This window comes from Bison bison, unplaced genomic scaffold, assembly GCF_000754665.1.
Source record: "Bison bison bison isolate TAMUID 2011002044 unplaced genomic scaffold, Bison_UMD1.0 scf7180017864389, whole genome shotgun sequence".
In the NCBI taxonomy this organism is placed as follows: domain Eukaryota; kingdom Metazoa; phylum Chordata; class Mammalia; order Artiodactyla; family Bovidae; genus Bison; species Bison bison.
In genome coordinates this window covers 4,478,184-4,496,949 of record NW_011494961.1, presented here as the reverse complement: position 1 = coordinate 4,496,949, position 18,766 = coordinate 4,478,184, and the positions used below count along the sequence as shown (strand labels likewise).

At 36.8% G+C, this 18,766-nt stretch overlaps 1 protein-coding gene across 5 annotated transcripts in view; it reads right to left on the bottom strand.

Moving 5' to 3' along the window:
* ZGRF1 (zinc finger, GRF-type containing 1) overlaps nt 1-18,766 on the bottom strand; it is a 56,214-nt gene that overhangs the window by 22,262 nt on the left and 15,186 nt on the right. For 2 of the 5 annotated variants that reach the window (XM_010858513.1, XM_010858514.1), the window contains exons 7-17: nt 17,533-17,606; nt 15,287-15,337; nt 13,366-13,452; nt 11,512-11,697; nt 9,648-9,750; nt 9,457-9,554; nt 6,980-7,103; nt 4,845-4,900; nt 3,212-3,350; nt 2,513-2,697; nt 1,529-1,725 (exon numbers count right to left, since the gene is read on the bottom strand). In XM_010858513.1, coding sequence (XP_010856815.1) covers nt 1,529-1,725; nt 2,513-2,697; nt 3,212-3,350; nt 4,845-4,900; nt 6,980-7,103; nt 9,457-9,554; nt 9,648-9,750; nt 11,512-11,697; nt 13,366-13,452; nt 15,287-15,337; nt 17,533-17,606 — 1,300 coding nt within the window. Of the gene's footprint in view, nt 1-1,528; nt 1,726-2,512; nt 2,698-3,211; nt 3,351-4,241; nt 4,901-6,979; nt 7,104-9,456; nt 9,555-9,647; nt 9,751-11,511; nt 11,698-13,365; nt 13,453-15,286; nt 15,338-17,532; nt 17,607-18,766 lie in introns of all 5 variants that reach the window. The other 3 variants (XM_010858511.1, XM_010858512.1, XM_010858515.1) reach the window with 3 other exon arrangements.

Genomic DNA, 18,766 nt, shown 5'->3' with positions numbered 1-18,766 from the left:
CACTTTCATACATATATATCAGTTCAGTTCAGTTCAGTTGCTCAGTCTTGTCCGAATCTTTGCGACCCCATGAATTGCAGCACGCCAGGCCTCCCTGTCCATCACCAACTCCCAGAGTTCACTCAAACTCACGTCCATCGAGTCAGTGATGCCATCCAGCCATCTCATCCTCTGTCGTCCCCTTCTCCTCCTGCCCCCAATCCCTCTCAGCATCATAGTCTTTTCCAATGAGTCAACTCTGCACATGAGGTGGCCAAAGTACTGGAGTTTCAGCTTTAGCATCATTCCTTCCAAAGAGCACCCAGGACTGATCTCCTTTAGGATGGACTGGTTGGATCTCGTATATATACACAATAAAAATATATTGTGTCAAAGACAAGCCTCACAGAAACATCATTACTTTTAAAAGAGACAGATAGGAATAGTATCCAAAAGATAGACTACTTCAGTTTCTATAACTGTAAAATGGAGTAATAGACTATATTTCCATAGCTTATAAATTATGACAATTAAATGAAATAATATTTCAGAGTGTTTAGAAGAGTACCTGACATATACAAGCTCCCAATAAATCTGTTATTATTAAATTATCGTCCAAATGCTCATTATTTCACTTTTTGGGTAATTCAACTTTTATAATGACTGTTTCCAAAAAGTAGCATTCTATGATACTATAAACTATGTAGTTGAGGTTTGTGAATGATCACTATGTATTATCTGCTGCTGTTAAGTCACTTCAGTCGTGTCCGACTCTGTGTGACCCCATAGACGGCAGCCACCAGGCTCCCCTGTCCCTGGGATTCTCCAGGCAAGAACACTGGAGTGGGTTGCCATTTCCTTCTCCAATGCAGGAAATGAAAAGTCAAAGTGAAGTCGCTCAGTCATGTCTGACTCTTCTCGACTCCATGGACTGCAGCCTACAAGGCTCCTCCATCCATGGGATTTTCCAGGCAAGAGTACTGGAGTGGGGTGCCATTGCCTTCTCTGATGTATTATCCTGCACTGATAAAAATTATTCTTGGGGTTTGTTCCACAGAGTTTTCCTTAGGATTATGATTAATGTAAAAGTGGTTAGAAAAATGGCATTCCTGCCAGTAATCTTCATATTGCTGACACTGTTCAATGCTTGTTTAATGTGGTTTAGTTGCTAAGTGGTGTCTGACTCTTTGCGACCCTATGGACTGTAACCCACCAGGCTCCTCTGTCCATGGGATTTTCCAGGTAAGAATACTGGAGTGGGTTACCATTTCTTTCTCCAGGGGATCTTCCTGACACAGGGATCAGGAATGTCCTGCATCTCCTGCATTTGCAGGCAGATTCTTTACCACTGAGCCACCCCAAATATCTGCTCAATATTTAGAGAGGACCATAAACAGCTTTAGAGAATTATTCCCATTTTACAGTTATAAAAACTGAGGTATCTTTTAGATATTTTTCCTAACTCAAACTCTTTGAAAACTGGTGATAATTCTGTGAGGTTGCTATTTTGATACAATTAGAGGCAGTTACTTAGCATCATAAAACATACCTCACGAAAAGTTGGCATTCCTCATAGAGGGGTATCTTTTGACTTCTTAAGTAGAAGCCAATACTTTTTATATCACTTAAAACCATGCTAGGTAGAGATTTTTCCTGTGTTAAATATCCTGGGGTCATTTCTTCAAACCACTTAAAAAATTTACATTGGTCAGCTTTGGGTCCATCACAGGTATAAAAGAGACGACCCTGAGGGGACAAAGATATTGAAACTTAGTGAGAAAAATCATGTTTTTATTTATTTATTTATTTTACTGTTTTAGTACCATGTTTGTCAAGACTTTTCTAAAGGCTGCTTGGAGACTTCTCCAATATTACTTATGAATTCTTGCTTTTGCAACTAAATTTAAATCCAAATTTACATACTCAACTAACAAAGTGGAATATGCAAGCAGTGGAGGAAAGCTGTATTATGAGTGAAAGTACAGTTACGAGTACAAACCATCAGTCAACATTACACACATTTCACTAACTTAACTTCTTCCATAATAATGTCATCAGCAATATGAATTAAGTCAGTGTGCTTCTCTACTCCTCCAGCCGTATCAGCTTTGTTACTCGTACTAGAGGCCAGTCTCAGCCCTACTTTCTTCAGGCTCATCCCTGCATTCTCTAAGCCCTCAGGTGGGGACATATTCCCTTCTTAGTGCCCTTCCTGTAATTTGCGCATCCCTCCTATTTTTATACATTCCAGTATTATATAAAATTTCCTTTTACATCTTTTTCTCCATCTGCTACTATGCAGCAAGTTCCCAAGCAATCTGAAAGCTGATCTTAACTCATATTTTTGTATCCTCGAATGCAGATCAACTTTCAGGAAAAATGTACTGAGTGTTTACTATATGTTAGTTACTAATGCCTCAAGCAGAAGACTCCTCGTCAAGACTTAACACTTTAAACTTTTTGTAAAGCAACAGGTACCAAGACTTTTATAAACAAGTAAGTCTAACAAAAGGAGGGGAAGAGGGAAAAATACCTTATTTGGACCTTCCTTTTTAACCATGACCAGTTTTGCAGGCTGCTGATGATGGCAGGATGGCACATTATTTTCTACATTTTTCAGTTTGTCTCCATTTGATGATGTGTAAAATGATATGTCAACTTTTGAAAGAGCTTTGTGCAACCTTTGTGCCAATCCAAATAGCAATATATTTAAATGTTCTACAAAAAAAATTGTTAAGGTAATTTAAAAATATATACAGATGAAAATTAAATACAAAATAATTTCACGTTTGTATCAGATATGTACTATTAGATAAATCTGAAAATAGCCTTTGACAGAGTAAACTGTAACATAACACTAACATCCATTTTTAAAAAGACGAGTATTACTCTTGTATAAAAAAAACAATCAAAACTAATCATACACCATACTTAAAATTTCCTACTTGATTTATCAAAACTACCTGTAACACTTTTAGTTTTAAAAAAATGTTTACACTACATATTGAACAAGATAATGCTGTCATTTCCCACTCTTAAACTCAATTTTGATCTGAAATTAAAATATAAGTTACTGTCAAAACCTGGATTAAATATACAGAAAATAGCAAATGTCAAGTAGAAATTTAATATAAAAATTCATAATATAAGATGCTACACTTTCTCACAGTTATACTATTGACATTAAGCAGCAATCAATCATAATAAAATAAAAAAAAATCTTGTCTCATACCTGTGAGACAAGATGTAAAAACCTGCTTATAATGAGCAGGAGACTGAAAAACAGCTGGTATGTGAATCTGCCTTTGGGGAATACATGCAGATTTTACTTTCTGCCCACTTGGGAAGCATAGCTCAGAGTCTTTTACCTCCTGAAATGCAATAATTCAAGTTATTACAATAATTCCAGAAAAATACTGTTTACTAATAAGCAAATTCTATAGAAAATATTGTATTTTTCTTTTGATTTCCAGAATGCATGAAATCATTTTCTAATTTTAAATGGGAAATTGAGTATAGCAGGAAAGGCTATGACATGGCACTTTTAATGATAAATAAGACTAACTTCTCTTGTCGGCCCCTTAATAAGTTTTTAAATATTTTTGTAGGAAAAATTTAACTGATGTGAGTGAATCATTATGTATCTCTACTTCTGGTCACAATTACAGTAAGAATTGTTCATAACCAATGTAAGTAGGATGTACCTTTACCCTAATAATGATCTGGTCAGCAAAACTGAGCTCATAGTGAAATGAAAATAATCAAAACTGAGCTGATAGTAAAAATGAAAACAATAGTAGTAGTAGTAGTGGAAGTGATGGTGGAAACAGAACTATAATTTAAGTACCTTTTATGTCCAGATACTGCACCAGACACTTTCAAATACGTAATTTAGTGTTTACAACCTCTAGAAAGGTCTTAAGTCAAAGATGTGACTGGGACTTTCCTGGTGGTCCAGTGACTAAGACTCCATGCTCCCACTGCAGGGACTCTGGGTGTGATTCCTGATTGGGGAACTAAGATCCCATAGGCCACATCTAAGACCTGGTGCAGCCAAATAAATTCAGTAAATAAATAAAAAGAATTTTTTAAAAAAATGTGACTGTAGCAAAAGTTCTGGAAAACTCTTAAAAAAAAAATCCCAAAGCCACTGGCTTCAAGACTAAAATCATTTCACCTGTATGACTTTGGTAATTCTTTTGCTGAAATTCAGATAAGTACTGGAAAAGATGCACCAAGAAAACCCTGGGACATTTCCTCACCTGTAAATGTCCTGTTACACTGCAGTTGTAGCAGGCATACTCTCCTAACATATTCTGAACTTCCTCAGTCTTAGAAGCCTCGTTTATATTCAAAGAAAATGCCTTCTTTCTGCAAACCGAATCTTGACTGCTAAAATCCTGCTGCTGCTGTTGAAGCATGTGTTTCATCATTTGTAAATACACAGGGTCTAAAGAACTTCCATTCACAGCATCATTCTCTCTTTCACCTGTGTTACTAAAATGCATCCCAGAAACAGCCTCAGCAAAGAAGCCGTCTGTAACTTTCTCATCAACTCTGTCTGGAGTAGTCAAGTTGCACTGGCGTGTATTTTGATATTTCAGCCACTTGCTTTGAGTAGATGTATTATCAAGAAGGGAAACCTCACTTGGAGTCACTTCCCTAGATTCATTAGAGAAAGAAGCTTCGCTTTGGTCCTTGGGCCCAAAGCTGAAAGAAGGAACTGCTGACTCTTCACGCAGGCTGAATATGGGAGGACCAGAAGCCTTCTGCCTGTCACAGACCATCATATGTGAACAAGAATCTGAGTCAGGTGGCCCACTGGCAGGCGGCAAAGCAACAAGTGGAGCTCGGGTTCTACTTACTTCAAAGGAAAGCCTCTGAAGGTTCTTATTCTCCAGAGAACTTGATTTTTTCATTACTGAAAAAGAGAGAGCTGATTAAAAATGTATTACAGATATCACTCAATCTTTAGAAAACGGTGGGTATTCATACAAAAAAGCAAAAAGTAGCAACATGCCTCGTGCCAGAAAAAGAAAGTCACATTTCCTTTTAAAAAATTTTAATTTTTTAGTCTCAAAAAAATAAAGATTTCAGATTTAATTTTAGACTCTGAAACTTTTTTAAGGTTGATAAACTTGAAATCCTTCTCTTTTTCTTTTCTTTCTTAGCTAATAATTTCCACTCACCACCACCACACCTACCCCACCAAATACTGCATTATATTTATATAACACTGAACCTTTCAAGTACTTTACAACCAAGAAGGGATTCATCATTCTCACTTTACAGATGAGGTTGCCAACCAAGGCCTAGAGGTAACCTAACTACCAATTGGCAGAGTTAAGACAAGAAACCAAACTTAGGTTTTTTTCTCAATTTTATATTCCTTCTCCAGAGACTGAAGTTCAAGGTTTATTTACTGATGTGTTATAACCTCTCATATATTTATTACACTCATGGATTAATATGTTGACCTTCAGGGTAAAGAAGACTTTTAGCTTTATTTTGATACATTGTTATGTGATAAGAGTTCAACTGTGTTAAACACATGTTATGGCAGATTTTGGCTGAGTTTTAGAATTCCTTTCAGCATCACTAGTAGTTAATATATTCCTGAAAATATTAAAAGCAGTAATATTTGCTGAATAAATAGTAATACTGCATGAGAACTATATCAGCTTAAAGTTTTTACCTAAAATGCTATGGTTTCCTGTTTTATAATAATGTTCCTTCTTGACAGAGTTTCTGTTTCGTTGGAAATAAACCCTGGCGGTCACTTGGGAAGGTAGCAGGACAGCAGGTAAGTCAATGGCATTCTTTTGTAAAGTGTTATGATATACTCCTAACAAACTGACTAAGCGACATTGACAGAAAAGTTAACACCTGATTAAATAGTAAGTCATGGCAGCACTGTGTCGACCATCTGTCTGTCACTGTCGCTTCACTTGTCTCAGATGCTCACTCTTCCCATACTGACTCTTTCCTACCTTGCTTCCTCTACCACCCACACCCACTAAACCTTCTCCAACCCAATTCTCCAGACACTTTAAGCTTTTATTTTTATATCATCCACCCACGACCAAAATATTACCTACAACTTTACTCCTCACTCAGCCTAACTTCAGAATCAAGGGAAGATACATTGATGAGATTAAGGAACAGAAGTTAGTGGAAGAGATCTATAAATGTATTATCTTATCAAGAAGCAGGAAATTACTCATAGGGAAGAAGAAGTGTAACGTATGAAGACACAGAAGCCTGAGAATGCAGTTGAGGTCACAGCAGTTGAAGAGCTCCCTGATAATGCCAGGATCCCAAAGCAAAAGAGGGGAAGCTGAGAGGTTATGAGAAGGTCAACCATGATTGACATTCACAATGAACCTGTTCCCCGGTCGGGGGGGAGGAGCTACAGAGGGGCCAGGTTCTGGAGTTACAGCTGTGAGAAGTGTTGGCAATGGTAGAGGTCTGAGATGAGAAGATGAGAGGATAAAGAAGGTACCAGAGAGCTAGAAGGGAGTACTGGATTTGGAAGTAAGAGCCATCCTCAACAGAAAAAGTCAAAGCAGAGTGTGGGAAGGTGTGAGGGTATAAGACACTAAGTCTGGTTTCAAGATTATTTTTAGTTTAGTAGCAATCTCTCACAGAGAAGGCGATGGCACGCCACTCCAGTACTCTTGCCTGGAAAATCCCATGGATGGAGGAGCCTGGTGGGCTGCAGTTCATGGGGTCGCTAAGAGTCCGACATGACTGAGCGACTTCACTTTCACTTTTATGCATTGGAGAAGGAAATGGCAACCCACTCCAGTGTTCTTGCTTGGAGAATCCCAGGGATGGGGGAGCCTGGTGGGCTGCCGTCTATGGGGTCGCACAGAGTTGGACACGACTAAAGCGACTTAGCAGCAGCAGCAATCTCTCAAATGAAAAATCTCATTTTACATGGACAGATAGATTAGAACCATACGGGAGCAATTATCTACGCTGAGAAAGTGAACATTACCAGGTAAAGTTTGCCCTTTCAGGGACTCCTCAGAGAATTCTAGCATGAAGTCATCATCTCTCGAGTTAAAAGATAAAGTAGAAACAGGGCTTAATGTTGAGATCTTCTGTTCTGGTGACGTCACCTATCCAGAAAGAAGAGACAAAACTACAGACCAAAATCCTCTTATTGCATTTTTCCCCTATAGTCTGAACAAATTCTAGTAACTGTATTATAAAAACAATGCTTTCAAAAAAAATAAAAAAATAAAAAAAAAAAAACAATGCTTTCAAGCACATTGTGTAGAGCTATAGGGGGGCAAAGTTCCTTCCAAAAGGGGCAGGACAGAATAAATGCACTAAAATAAACAAGGATATTGGAAAGTGAAATACAGAACATAAACCTGTTGGATTTATTTGAAATGGGTCAGATTCTGATTTGGATTGATATGAGTTACGAGGATTTGGTTGTGAAGATCAGGTTCCAGTCTTAGGGACACAGGCTTAAGCAGATCTCATGTCTGGAGCTGGGAAGACAACACTTCCTGCAAACCCAAGGCCTGAACAGCTTTTTCTTTATGTCCTTAGGTCTAGGGTATATCTACAGTTGATCTAAAACTTCAAAATATTGCTTCTAAATGGAATAAACTCTTCTTTAATATATTCCATATCTGAACAGTCATATCATTCTCTATGTTATTCTCCTTCTAATGGGATTTAATTGTGTTGCTACTTCTAGAAATTAATCACCTTAAAAATCTAATATGGGTTGCAGTGCTCTGTGATAACCTAGAGGGGAGGGATGGAGTGGGAGGTGACAGGGAGGTTCAAGAGAGAGAGGACATATCTATACCTATGGCTGATTCATCTTGATATGTGGCAGAAACCAACACAACATTGTAAAGCAATTATCCTCCAATGAAAAAAAAATCTAGTATGAATTGAACAGAGCTGGGCCCAGGGCCTCAAAACCAGCTGGAATCAGGGCTTCTGCTGCCACTAACTCTGTCTCTTTCTCTCAAAGTCCGCTTCTGTGCTCTCCCAGTAGACCAGACTCCTCTGCATGGCAGGAAGCACAGCCCACTGAAAAGTTCCTAAGATTCCCACCATTAACCACTGTAGCAGACGCTGTTGCTATCCTGCCATGTCTCCCTGGCCTATCTCTGAGGTCATCTACAGTTGGAGAATTGCTCCCCTACCTGTCCCAGGCTTCCTATCTCAAGCATCTGCATCTTTCTGTCTGAGGACAGTGGCTGGGACAGCAGGTACAGCAGGCCAAACGTGCCAGGTGGTTAATATGACCAGGAGTAACCTTCAGCCAAAGACAGATGGGAACTGGTATGTGAATACCTTTCTTTTCTTATTCTTCAGGGAGGACAATCCTGAGTTTTGTTTTACAGGCCTCTTAGTGGGTCCCCAGTACGACGCAACACCTTTTATTATTGCTTTCTTCCCTGTCTCCCAGTGTGACTGTGTTTGGAGACGGGGCCTTTAAGAGGTAACAAAGGCTAAATGAGGCCGTAAGAGTGGTACCCTGATCCACCAGAATTAGTGTCCTTATAAGAAGAGAATTCTCACTCTCTTGCACTCTCTTTATCCATGTGCACATACCAAGGAAGTATACATCAGGACATAGTGAGAAGGTAGCCGTTCGTATGCCAGGAATAGAGTTCTCATCAGAAACATGATCTTGGACTTCTACCCTCCAGAACTGTGACAAAATAAATTTCTGTTGTTGAAGTCACTCATCCTCCGTTAGAGCAGCCCTAGCAGACTAACAGAGATCTGCAGCTGACTCCACTCAGTAAAGCCCACTTCAGTCCACTTTGTTAAGTCAGAAATCCAGGAGGCTTTCTTCTCCCCTTCCTTCACTCTGCTCTCTACATCCAACCTAGCAACATCCATGCTTCTGACTCCAAAATTTATCTTAAATCTAATTACCAACTCCTCTATACTTTCACTGCCAGTCTCTTCAAGTCACTGTCATCTACAGCTCATTTTAACTGGTTTCCTTGCTTCCACCACAGTGTCCATCAAATCCATCTTCCACACAGCAGCCAGCAAAACCTTTTAAAAATGTAAATGTAATGAGTTTTCTGCCGAAACCCTTCAGTAATTTCACAATGGAACGTAGACCAATATTAAACCTCTTAATCTGACCTGCAAGACTTCGTGTATCTGGTCCTGCTCACTTTCCCAATTTCATTTGATTACTGCTTTGCCTGTGACTTTCCACAATCCAGCTACTATGGCCTTCGTTCACATTCTTGAACCCAGCCAGCTATTCAATCTCACTTGCTGTTTCTAAGATTCACCAAATTTTTTTACTCACAACTATTAAAACTGTTTAGGGGATTCCCTGGCAGTCCAGTGGTTAGGACTCAACGCTTTACTATCAGGGCCAGGTTCATGTCTAATTATGGAACCAAAATCCCACAAGCTGCAGGGTGTGGCCACAAAAACAAAGCAAAAAGAAAAACAACTTTGTTCACATTATACCTTATTTTTTTCCCACGAAGTCCTCTCTGTTGATTTAAAATTATAATCCAAATAATTATATAAATGGTCTGAATCTTTAGGAGGGAAATCTAAAATTGCTGTCGGGGGGGAAAAAGCATGAATATTTATACACTAGTTTGTTCAACGTCAAATAACTTTTTAATATTATATTTTATTTATAATATACTTACAATCATTTTTAGTCAAGTCCTTATTAAACTCAGCTCTCACTTGTAAATTGTCTTCAATAGTAAAGCTAGTATCTCCTTTTGTAAAGTTTTCTTCGTTTGGGAACTAGAAAATAGAGATCCATTTATCAGTTTAGAAAAAAGTGTGTATACATCCATAACTTTACCTATATAGTTTATAACTTGAGACACAGAAAAACAAAGAGATGTTATGAAGCCAATTCCATTCAGGGAAAGTAGAATATATTATATTTCATCAATTATTATGGCTCATATTTCTTATCTCTTAACATCTTTGAGATGGGGATACACCTTAAAAATAATGACATTTCTACATCTCTATAGCACAGACAACAGCTGTGACATAGTTATCTCTGCCTGTGCAGTGCAACTATATGCAGTCATACTGGTCAAATAATGATCACAAATATGAATTTGTGCATTATTAATATTAGACATATTAAAGTAGTTCTATTGTTTATATGTCCTCAAGAAGATCAAACTAGGGTTTAGCATCAAACAAAAAGTATTATATTCATGGAAAGACAAGAAAACAAAGCAGTGTGATATACAATAAAACTCTATGTTCAAATAAATCTAAAAGTCTTTCACTAAATATAACATTAAAAATCCAAGTGAAGGTGAACAAAGTTCTGAAGATCTATTTCACGGCACTGTTAATGTACTTCCCATTACCAAAGTGTGCACATAAAATGGTGAAGATTGTAAATTTTATAGTATGTGTTTTTTACCACATTTTTTAAAAAGGCAGTGAAAAAGCACTGTGTAATGTTAATTGACTAGTGTTAATTTCTTAGTATCATATATTACAATGGTGCTTCTTACAGTTAATTATAATATCTTGGGATTTTATGAAATACATGATAATTTCTAAAGTTCAGATACTGCTGTGTGCAAGCAATCTATCACACTTCTCAAAGTTCTTATCTCTGTTGGTAAGTCCAGTCATTTTGCCTTAGAACATTTTTTATAAACTTGGGATATAAAACATGACCATACTGATGTATGTGAAAATATTTAAAAATAAAACAAATGGACGTAAATTTCTTTTTCAGTATGGAGTACTTCTCAGTTCTCCTCTTTAAAAAAAAAACCAAGAAATGAGAAATAGAAACACCTCTTACCTTTCATGAAACTAAGAAATAATGGTATCCCTGAATTACAATATATTAAAAGGATGGGGAAACAGTATAGGCTTAGCAATATGGAAGAAAGTCAAACCAAAGTACCTACTACAAGAGATCCCAATAAGAAATAAACAAACTGATAAACCCCAATAACCATGGTAATGCTCTGTTTCTTAAGGGTGGAGGTTACATGGCTGTCTTCACCCTGTGGTAATTACTGAGCTGTGTACTTATGGTCTGTGCATTTATTTTGTATGTGTTTTATGCTTTAATAAAAAATGGAAAAATTTTAAATCTCTTTAACAGATACTGTTTCAAATACATGCATACATCCTTTTCTCAATAACCTCTTCTATTTGGAAGCAATGAGAGGTTCTTGGCATCTACTTAGTGGCGGAGAGGGGTGGATATTAGAAGGAAAACAAATCTAGTAGCTGTTATAAAATATATTTTCTATTATAATCCGCCTATTTGCTCTTGTCATGAATTTCTAATATTCTCTGAAGTGAAAAGTAATCCTTTAAGTTCCTGATCCCAAAAAAGGCAGTAAATCTTTCAAACAGTTTTGTCTTAGTTTGATTTATGATGCTTCATGTGAATTTACTAAACTGTTTTTTAACTTACAGCTGTACAAGGATGTAAATATGCTTTCTTTGCAAAATTTAGTATTGACATAAAGAAAATGATTTGGCAAGGTGCGACTATAAGAATCATTTTACCTGCAAGAAGCCCATCTGCATACGAGTGCTAGGCAACTCTGGTGTCAAAAAACAAGTGTTTGTCGTGCAGCTTCCGTACACAGTGCTATCCGAAAGCTGACTGCATTCAACCTGTGAGCTGTGTCCTCTGACCATCACAGCGCTAGAAGCGGAGCCTTTCACTTGGTGCCCTTGAAACTCAACAGGCTACAGTGAATTATTAAAAACGAGTAGTGAGAAATATATTTACAGTGCATATGTACAAAGAAAACAATGCATAATTCAGTTTTCTATTAAGTATTACTTTTTTTTTTTTGGCCATGACACACAGCTCATGGGATCTTAGTTCCCCAACTTAGGATCAAACCTAAGCCCTAGGCAGTGAAAGCACAGAGTCCTAGCTACTGAACCACCAGCAACTTCCCCACAGCTTTGCATTACAGACATGATGTGCGTGAGTGCATGCTAAGCTGCTTCAGTGTCTAACTCTTTATGACCCTATGGACTGTGGCTCACCAGGGTCCTCTGTCCATGAGATTCTCCAGGCCAGAATACTGGACTGGGCTGCCATGCCCTCCTCCAGGGGATCCTCCTGACCCAGGGTTTGAACCTGTGTCTCCCGTGGCGCCTGCACTGCAGGCGGATTCTTTACCGCTGAGCCACTGGGGAAGCCCCTATAGACATCATATTACGCTACAATGAAGTGTCTTCTTTTCTGTCTACTAACTGAACTGCAAGCTCCTTGAGGGCAGAAACTCTTCTGCTTCATCAAGGTATCATGTGCATTTAACACCATGCTTGGAATGTGTTAAGGGAAGAAAGAGAAGGAACGGAGGAAGCATTTCCTTTGTTTAAAGGTTTTGTAAACCATCAGGCTATTAGCAAGGGAGATGCTGGGCTCTCAGCCTCCCAGATAATCGGCTCCTGTAGCTCTGAGGACAAAGGAGGTCTAAGAGTACCGAGACGGACACGTACCTCAGAGGGGTGCTCTCACCCACTCAGAGACCTGGTCCGCTTTCACACTGCAAATGGCTTTCTCTGCTGCCCCCTTGAGGGTTCTAGGATTTTTACTCTACACAAGGTGACAAAGTCTACCCACAAGATGGAAAAATAGTGTGTAGAGCTGAAGGAAAGTATGTAAAGAATGAGTTTATTTCTAACTGATAAATTAACAAAGTGACAATAATATATAATCTGAACATTCTTACTTAAAAATTAAGATTTTAAACCACACATTTTAAAGGAACTAAAATGACTTTGGAACAGGAGTTTTGTTGAAAACACTCTGAATTTTAAAATATAACACATATCAATAAAAAAAAGTCTAAATCTTTAAAGACTGTATTTTCTACATTGTTTGATGGGGAATACAAATTCTCTATAAACAAATAAATGCCTTGCTTTCTTTGCTGCTATGTCTATCTTTTCCAGAGGTATGTTGAGTTTTAAGAACAGAATCATCATTTACAAAACCCACCCATATATATCCTGTTATCTCTATCAATTTTTGCTGCGGAGTGGGTAGTACTACTTAGAGCTTTGGTTATATATACTTCTACCCATTTAGCCTGAAGTTAGAGTGGTGAAGTAAACTATAGTAAATGAAAAGCCATGGACATCTTCACTTTGTTCTGCACTGAACATTCATTAACTGTACTTTATATATATATCGTGTCCAATCCCCAGGGTATCCTATAATGCATTAATCAGTAACAGATAGATGGCTCAAGACCAAAAAAGGGGTAACAGTCATTAGTTTTTCTTGTTCTTAAAATCAGGTTAATTCATTTTGCTCACTAACCTGTCTACGAACTCAAAGTTGTGTAAAAAACAGCAGGAAAACAGTGGGTTAAAAAATCAATTCACAAATTTTACCTTGGGGTCATTACAGGTTTCTCTCTCCATTTGTTTAGGAATAACAGCTAGAAAAGCAGTCTCTTCTTCAGTGCCCAAGGGAATGAACTAGGATAAAATATCAATTAGTGTGTTAGCTAAAATAATTTTATAGGTGGTTTATGAGTTTGGTGGGAAAATATTCCCAAACTTAAAGTACACGTCATCTCCATCTCACGTCTCTCTATACATACACAAAATAAACTACCCCTGGCAAAGGAGTGCTCTAGCAAAGAAAGGACTATACTAGTTAATTTAAAACCTCAGCATATTAGAAAATTCTAATTCTAAACTTTAATTGAAATCTTCTAAAACAGTATGTTATAAATCCCATACTAAAATTTATGTTATGCAGATTATTTAATTCAAAAATTAGTGTGAAATTAAAAGAGGAAAATCATAAATAGTGTAACACTTTATTTAAAAAATGAATCATTTTCTAGCAACTATAAAACACAAGATATAGACAACAGCAACTAGTCATTTTTAGTTCAAGTAACTAAAATATCCATAATTTCTAATGTGAACTACAGACTTAAGAGACTTTGAGACTTAACAAATGAACTCAACTGTAGGAGAAATTTTATGTTTAATAATTATGAAGAAAAAAATTGTCACTAAAATAGGTAAACTGTATTTGTTCACACAATGGTCACTTTCCTTTTATAACTCTGTAAGCACAACTGCCAATCAAGTAGCTCTTAAAAACAATCAACTCATATTTTAGAACTAGCATTTTTAACAACAGTGAATTTTTAAAATTAATTAGCATAGTATAATAGCTTCTAGCTCCTTTGCTATGTGTGACTAATTACACGTACAGAACTAAAGTGAAGGTGCCGCTGCTAAGTCGCATCAGTCGTGTCTGACTCTGTGTGACCCCATAGATGGCAGCCCACCAGGCTCCCCCGTCCCTGGGATTCTCCAGGCAAGAACACTGGAGTGGGTTGCCATTTCCTTCTCCAATGCAGGAAAGTGAAACGTGAAAGTGAAGCCGCTCAGTCGTATCCGACTCTTAGAGACCCCATGGACTGCAGCCTTCCAGGCTCCTCCATCCATAGGATTTTCCAGGCAAGAGTACTGGAGTGGGGTGCCATTGCCTTCTCCAAAGTGAAGGTGGCATTAAGTATATCCTCAAAGAGCACCCTAACTTTAAATTTTGAAAGTTCCTTCTATCACTACTATATATGAAGAGTTTGTTTCAGAGTTGTAGCAAGAAAGCTATTATAAAAACAAAAATGTACTTCAATATTAATACTAAAGAGATTTAAATTACTTTTATTTTGCAAAAGATTCTAAGATCTTTTTCATTACTCTGAGATTATAAAATATTTTGCTTTAAAAATATATGACATTTATTTTAAATAGCAACTCATCCTGAAGGGAAAAACAGTGACAGTGTTAATTTGAAATTTATACTTTGTGATAATTATCACTGAAAAAGTTTAAACCATATTTTTTTAAGTGAAAAAAAGAACAGTAAGAATGTGATCATTTGTAAGTTAAATTAGGAAGCTGCTGTTATGTTACACATTTGAGCTTGTAATACTAACATAAGGGTGAAAAATGACTGAGTCACCACAATGAATTGTGTTTTATGCTGTTTTAAGGAACACAGCCTGCAGATGCAGCTGTAACTGTCAATGGCAATTCTTGGATTAGGTAATGCTTGCAAGTCTGCAAAATTAGCTTTATGATAAAAGATTTGTTATTTAACCAAATCCTATTGGCTACACAGGGCACTTATACAAGCCAGTAGGCTCATCTAAATGAGTAGAAAAGGGTAACTAATTACAAATAAATTTGAAAACTGGCAATATAAAACACAAACATATAATTACATGCCATACCTATATATACAGATACAATATCTGATTGTATTACATTTTAAAAGTTAACTCACCTGCAAAGACTGACGTGATTCACTTGGTTCAGCTTCATTTTCTTTTATCATCTTAGGAATAGAATATTAATATAAGCCAAAAGGTAATAGTAAGTTAGAAAAAATAAAGGACAATCAAAGAAATAAAAGGTAAGTGTTGATTAAATACTATTTCACTTAGGAAGAATTTTAAAAGATCTTAGTACTGGTAAATATAAAGTGAACAAATATTCATATTGTAAAACATTAAAATATTTCAATCTGACTTCTATCAACATCTAAGACAGTTGTTCTTGGCTTTTCAAATTATCAGTTCCACTTCTGAGAATCAAATCTAAGGAAACACTTTAAAATGTAAATAATCATTTACATGCAAAATTATCTACTAAAGTTTTATTTACAAAAGCAAAATGCTAGAAATAATCTAAATGTCCAAAATAGGGAACTGCTTGTCCAAAGCATAGGATATCCACAGGATGGAATGATAAGTAACCTTTAAAAGGTACATTTAAGAGTTTTTAATAATGTGAGAAAAAATATGATATTAAGCAGAAAGGATATAAAACTATTTAGAAAGGACATAAAACTATTTGTACCCATTAATCTACCCACATTTTTTAATATGCCAAAAAAAGCTGGAACTGTTAACAGTAATTATCTCCAGGTGATAATACATGCTAAGTCGCTTCAGTCATGTCTGACTCTTGAGACCCTACAGACTGTAGCCTGCCAGGCTCCTCTGTCCAAGGGATTCTCCAGGCAAGAACACTGGAGTGGTTTGCCATTTCCTCCTCCAAGGGATCTTCCTGAACCAGGGGATCAAACCTATGTCTGTTACATCTCTTGCACTGGCACAAAGGTTCTTTACCATTCGGTGGTTTGGTAAGTTTTATTTTTTTTTACCTTTTTCTGTATTTAAAAAAATGAGGAAAAATTGATATTATTTTTTAAAAAACAGTAACATGAAAAACAAAATATGATACAAACTAGGGGTAAATGAAACAATAAAAGAACTGTTTCTTCAAACGTGCTAAAAGCATCTTCACTGGGAAACACTAATTTACATTATTCTAGAATTTCAGTTCACCCTAATTAGTATTATTATTTTTTACATTATTTCCATGGTTCCCAAACTGGTGTAACAAGGTACTTTGGGGTGCCTCAGTGTACTCAATGGGGGCTCCACAAGATGATTTAAATTTGAGGGAAACACGTGTCATTAGACATCTGTCAGAAACTGAACAAACTACTAATTCAAGGTAGCTCAGTTTCAAGATCAAATCTCCTGTCATTTCTGTCAGTGATACCTTATCTTTGTGAAGCTGGGTTTTAGGAAACTGCTATGATAAAAATCAATTACCATGCAAAAATCAGTGTGGACCTAGAAACTCAATCTATTTCAAGGTTTGAGAAACTGGAGAGTGTCCAGCAAGCACACGCATTCCATTAGTAAATGTTTAAAAATAAAATGCTTATTGTAATCATTTCACAATCATATATGCATGTATCAAGTCATTATGTTATATATCTTAAACTAATACAATGTTATACTGTTAATTATATCTCCATAAAACTGGAAAGAAAAACCAAAATGCTAGCCAAATTAATCGGGCATGGTTAGTTTTCAATACTACTAACTAGTCAAGGCTATGGTTTTTCCAGTAGTCATGTATGTGACTCTCATGGATGTGAGAGTTGGACTGTGAAGAAAGCTGAGCGCTGAAGAATTGATGCTTTTGAACTGTGGTGTTGAGAGTCCCTTGGACTGCAAGGAGATCCAACCAGTCCATTCTAAAGGAAATCAGTCCTGGGTGTTCTTTGGAAGGACTGATGCTAAAGCTGAAACTCCAATACTTTGGCCACCTCATGCGAAGAGTTGACTCACTGGAAAAGACTCTGATGCTGGGAGGGATTGGGGTCAGGAAGAAAAGGGGACGACAGAGGATGAGATGGCTGGATGGCATCACCAACTGGATGGACTTGAGTTTGAGTGAACTCCAGGAGATGGTGATGGACAGGGAGGCCTGGCGTGCCGCAATTCATGGGGTCGCAACGAGTGGGACACGACTGAGCGACTGATCTGATCTGAACTGAATAAATGGAACTGCTAGGTATTTCCTTTGGCCAAGCGATGCATAAAATCACTGAGATACAGGGGAGGTGGTGAACCAAGATAGCTTCAAACCCTTATTATTTCTATAATATTATTACAAATTCTAGAGCATTCTATATGAACATAATAAATATACTGACAGAAAAAAATGTACCTGATGAGGATCCTGGTTCAGATGAGGAGACTTTGGTATAGCTTGTGAAACTATTGTAGTCAATGGTTTCCCAACTATAATGGACAAAATCCAACGGTCTTATTCTTCAAACATACAGTAGTGCTCTAAAATTTTTTTAAAACTTATTTCTAAAACTGAGTGAAACAAGGAATGTAACCATTATTTTGAAATTACAGTATGCCAGACACTGGGGGAAACAGCAGTGAACAAAACAAACAAGATCCCTTGAAAACAGAGGGACACAGACGGTAAGTAAATTCAGCTTGTGATACAAAGGATTTCATAACACAGGGCAATATGCTAGAGTGGTTTTAGCAGGATGATCTGGAGAGATCTCTCATGGGAAGAAATGCTGAAACCTGAGGATAAGAAGACCGGCTATGCAGGAATAAAGGTTTTCAGGCAAAAGAAGTGTCAAGACTCAGACAGAAAAGCTGGTAAGGGTGCAGAATGGAAAGGAGGACAGGGTAGCTAAGTCAAAACACCTTATCAGTTATCTGTTTAAAACGGGATTTTTTTTTCCCCTTAAAAGAAATTCAATAATCTCAGCTTCTTCTAAAGTCACCAATAAGACTATAATTTTTAAGTGATTACTTCTGGTTAAAACAAACAAACATAGCTATATCCAGTGTAAACTTCATTTTTTACCAATTATTATTTTTGGTTTCATTATTTTCCTGTAAACATTCAGACTATATTTAAATGAAACAAAAATTTTAGAACTTGAGCTTATTTATAAGGATAATTTTTAAAAGGCACTGCATGAAAATTATTTTTTCCTTCACTGCCTTCAGTCAAGAATAAACTTCTAAATTAACATTTCTAAACTATATCCCATTATCTCACAAAAACTTTAACATATTGGAGAAAATGTGTTTTGTGTTTTTTTTTTAAACATTTTCACACATCCTAAAATGGTGGTAAAACTGATTCTTCTCTAATTCTGAATTAAAATCCATGAAGTCATTTGTTAAATTCTAATAAGAAATTTCATCTCCTCTGTCTCAAGAAAACCAACTTAGTCATTTTTTAGAGAAACATCTATGTCAGAAAATACAGTCGATCCTTATTATTCACAGATCCCACTTACTTACTAAAATTTATTTGTAACCCCCAAATCAAAGCTATATTTCTGAGGTCATTTGCAGACATGCAGAACTATGGAAAAATGAGTTTCTTGATGAGCACATTCCCAGCTGAGGTAGAACAAGGA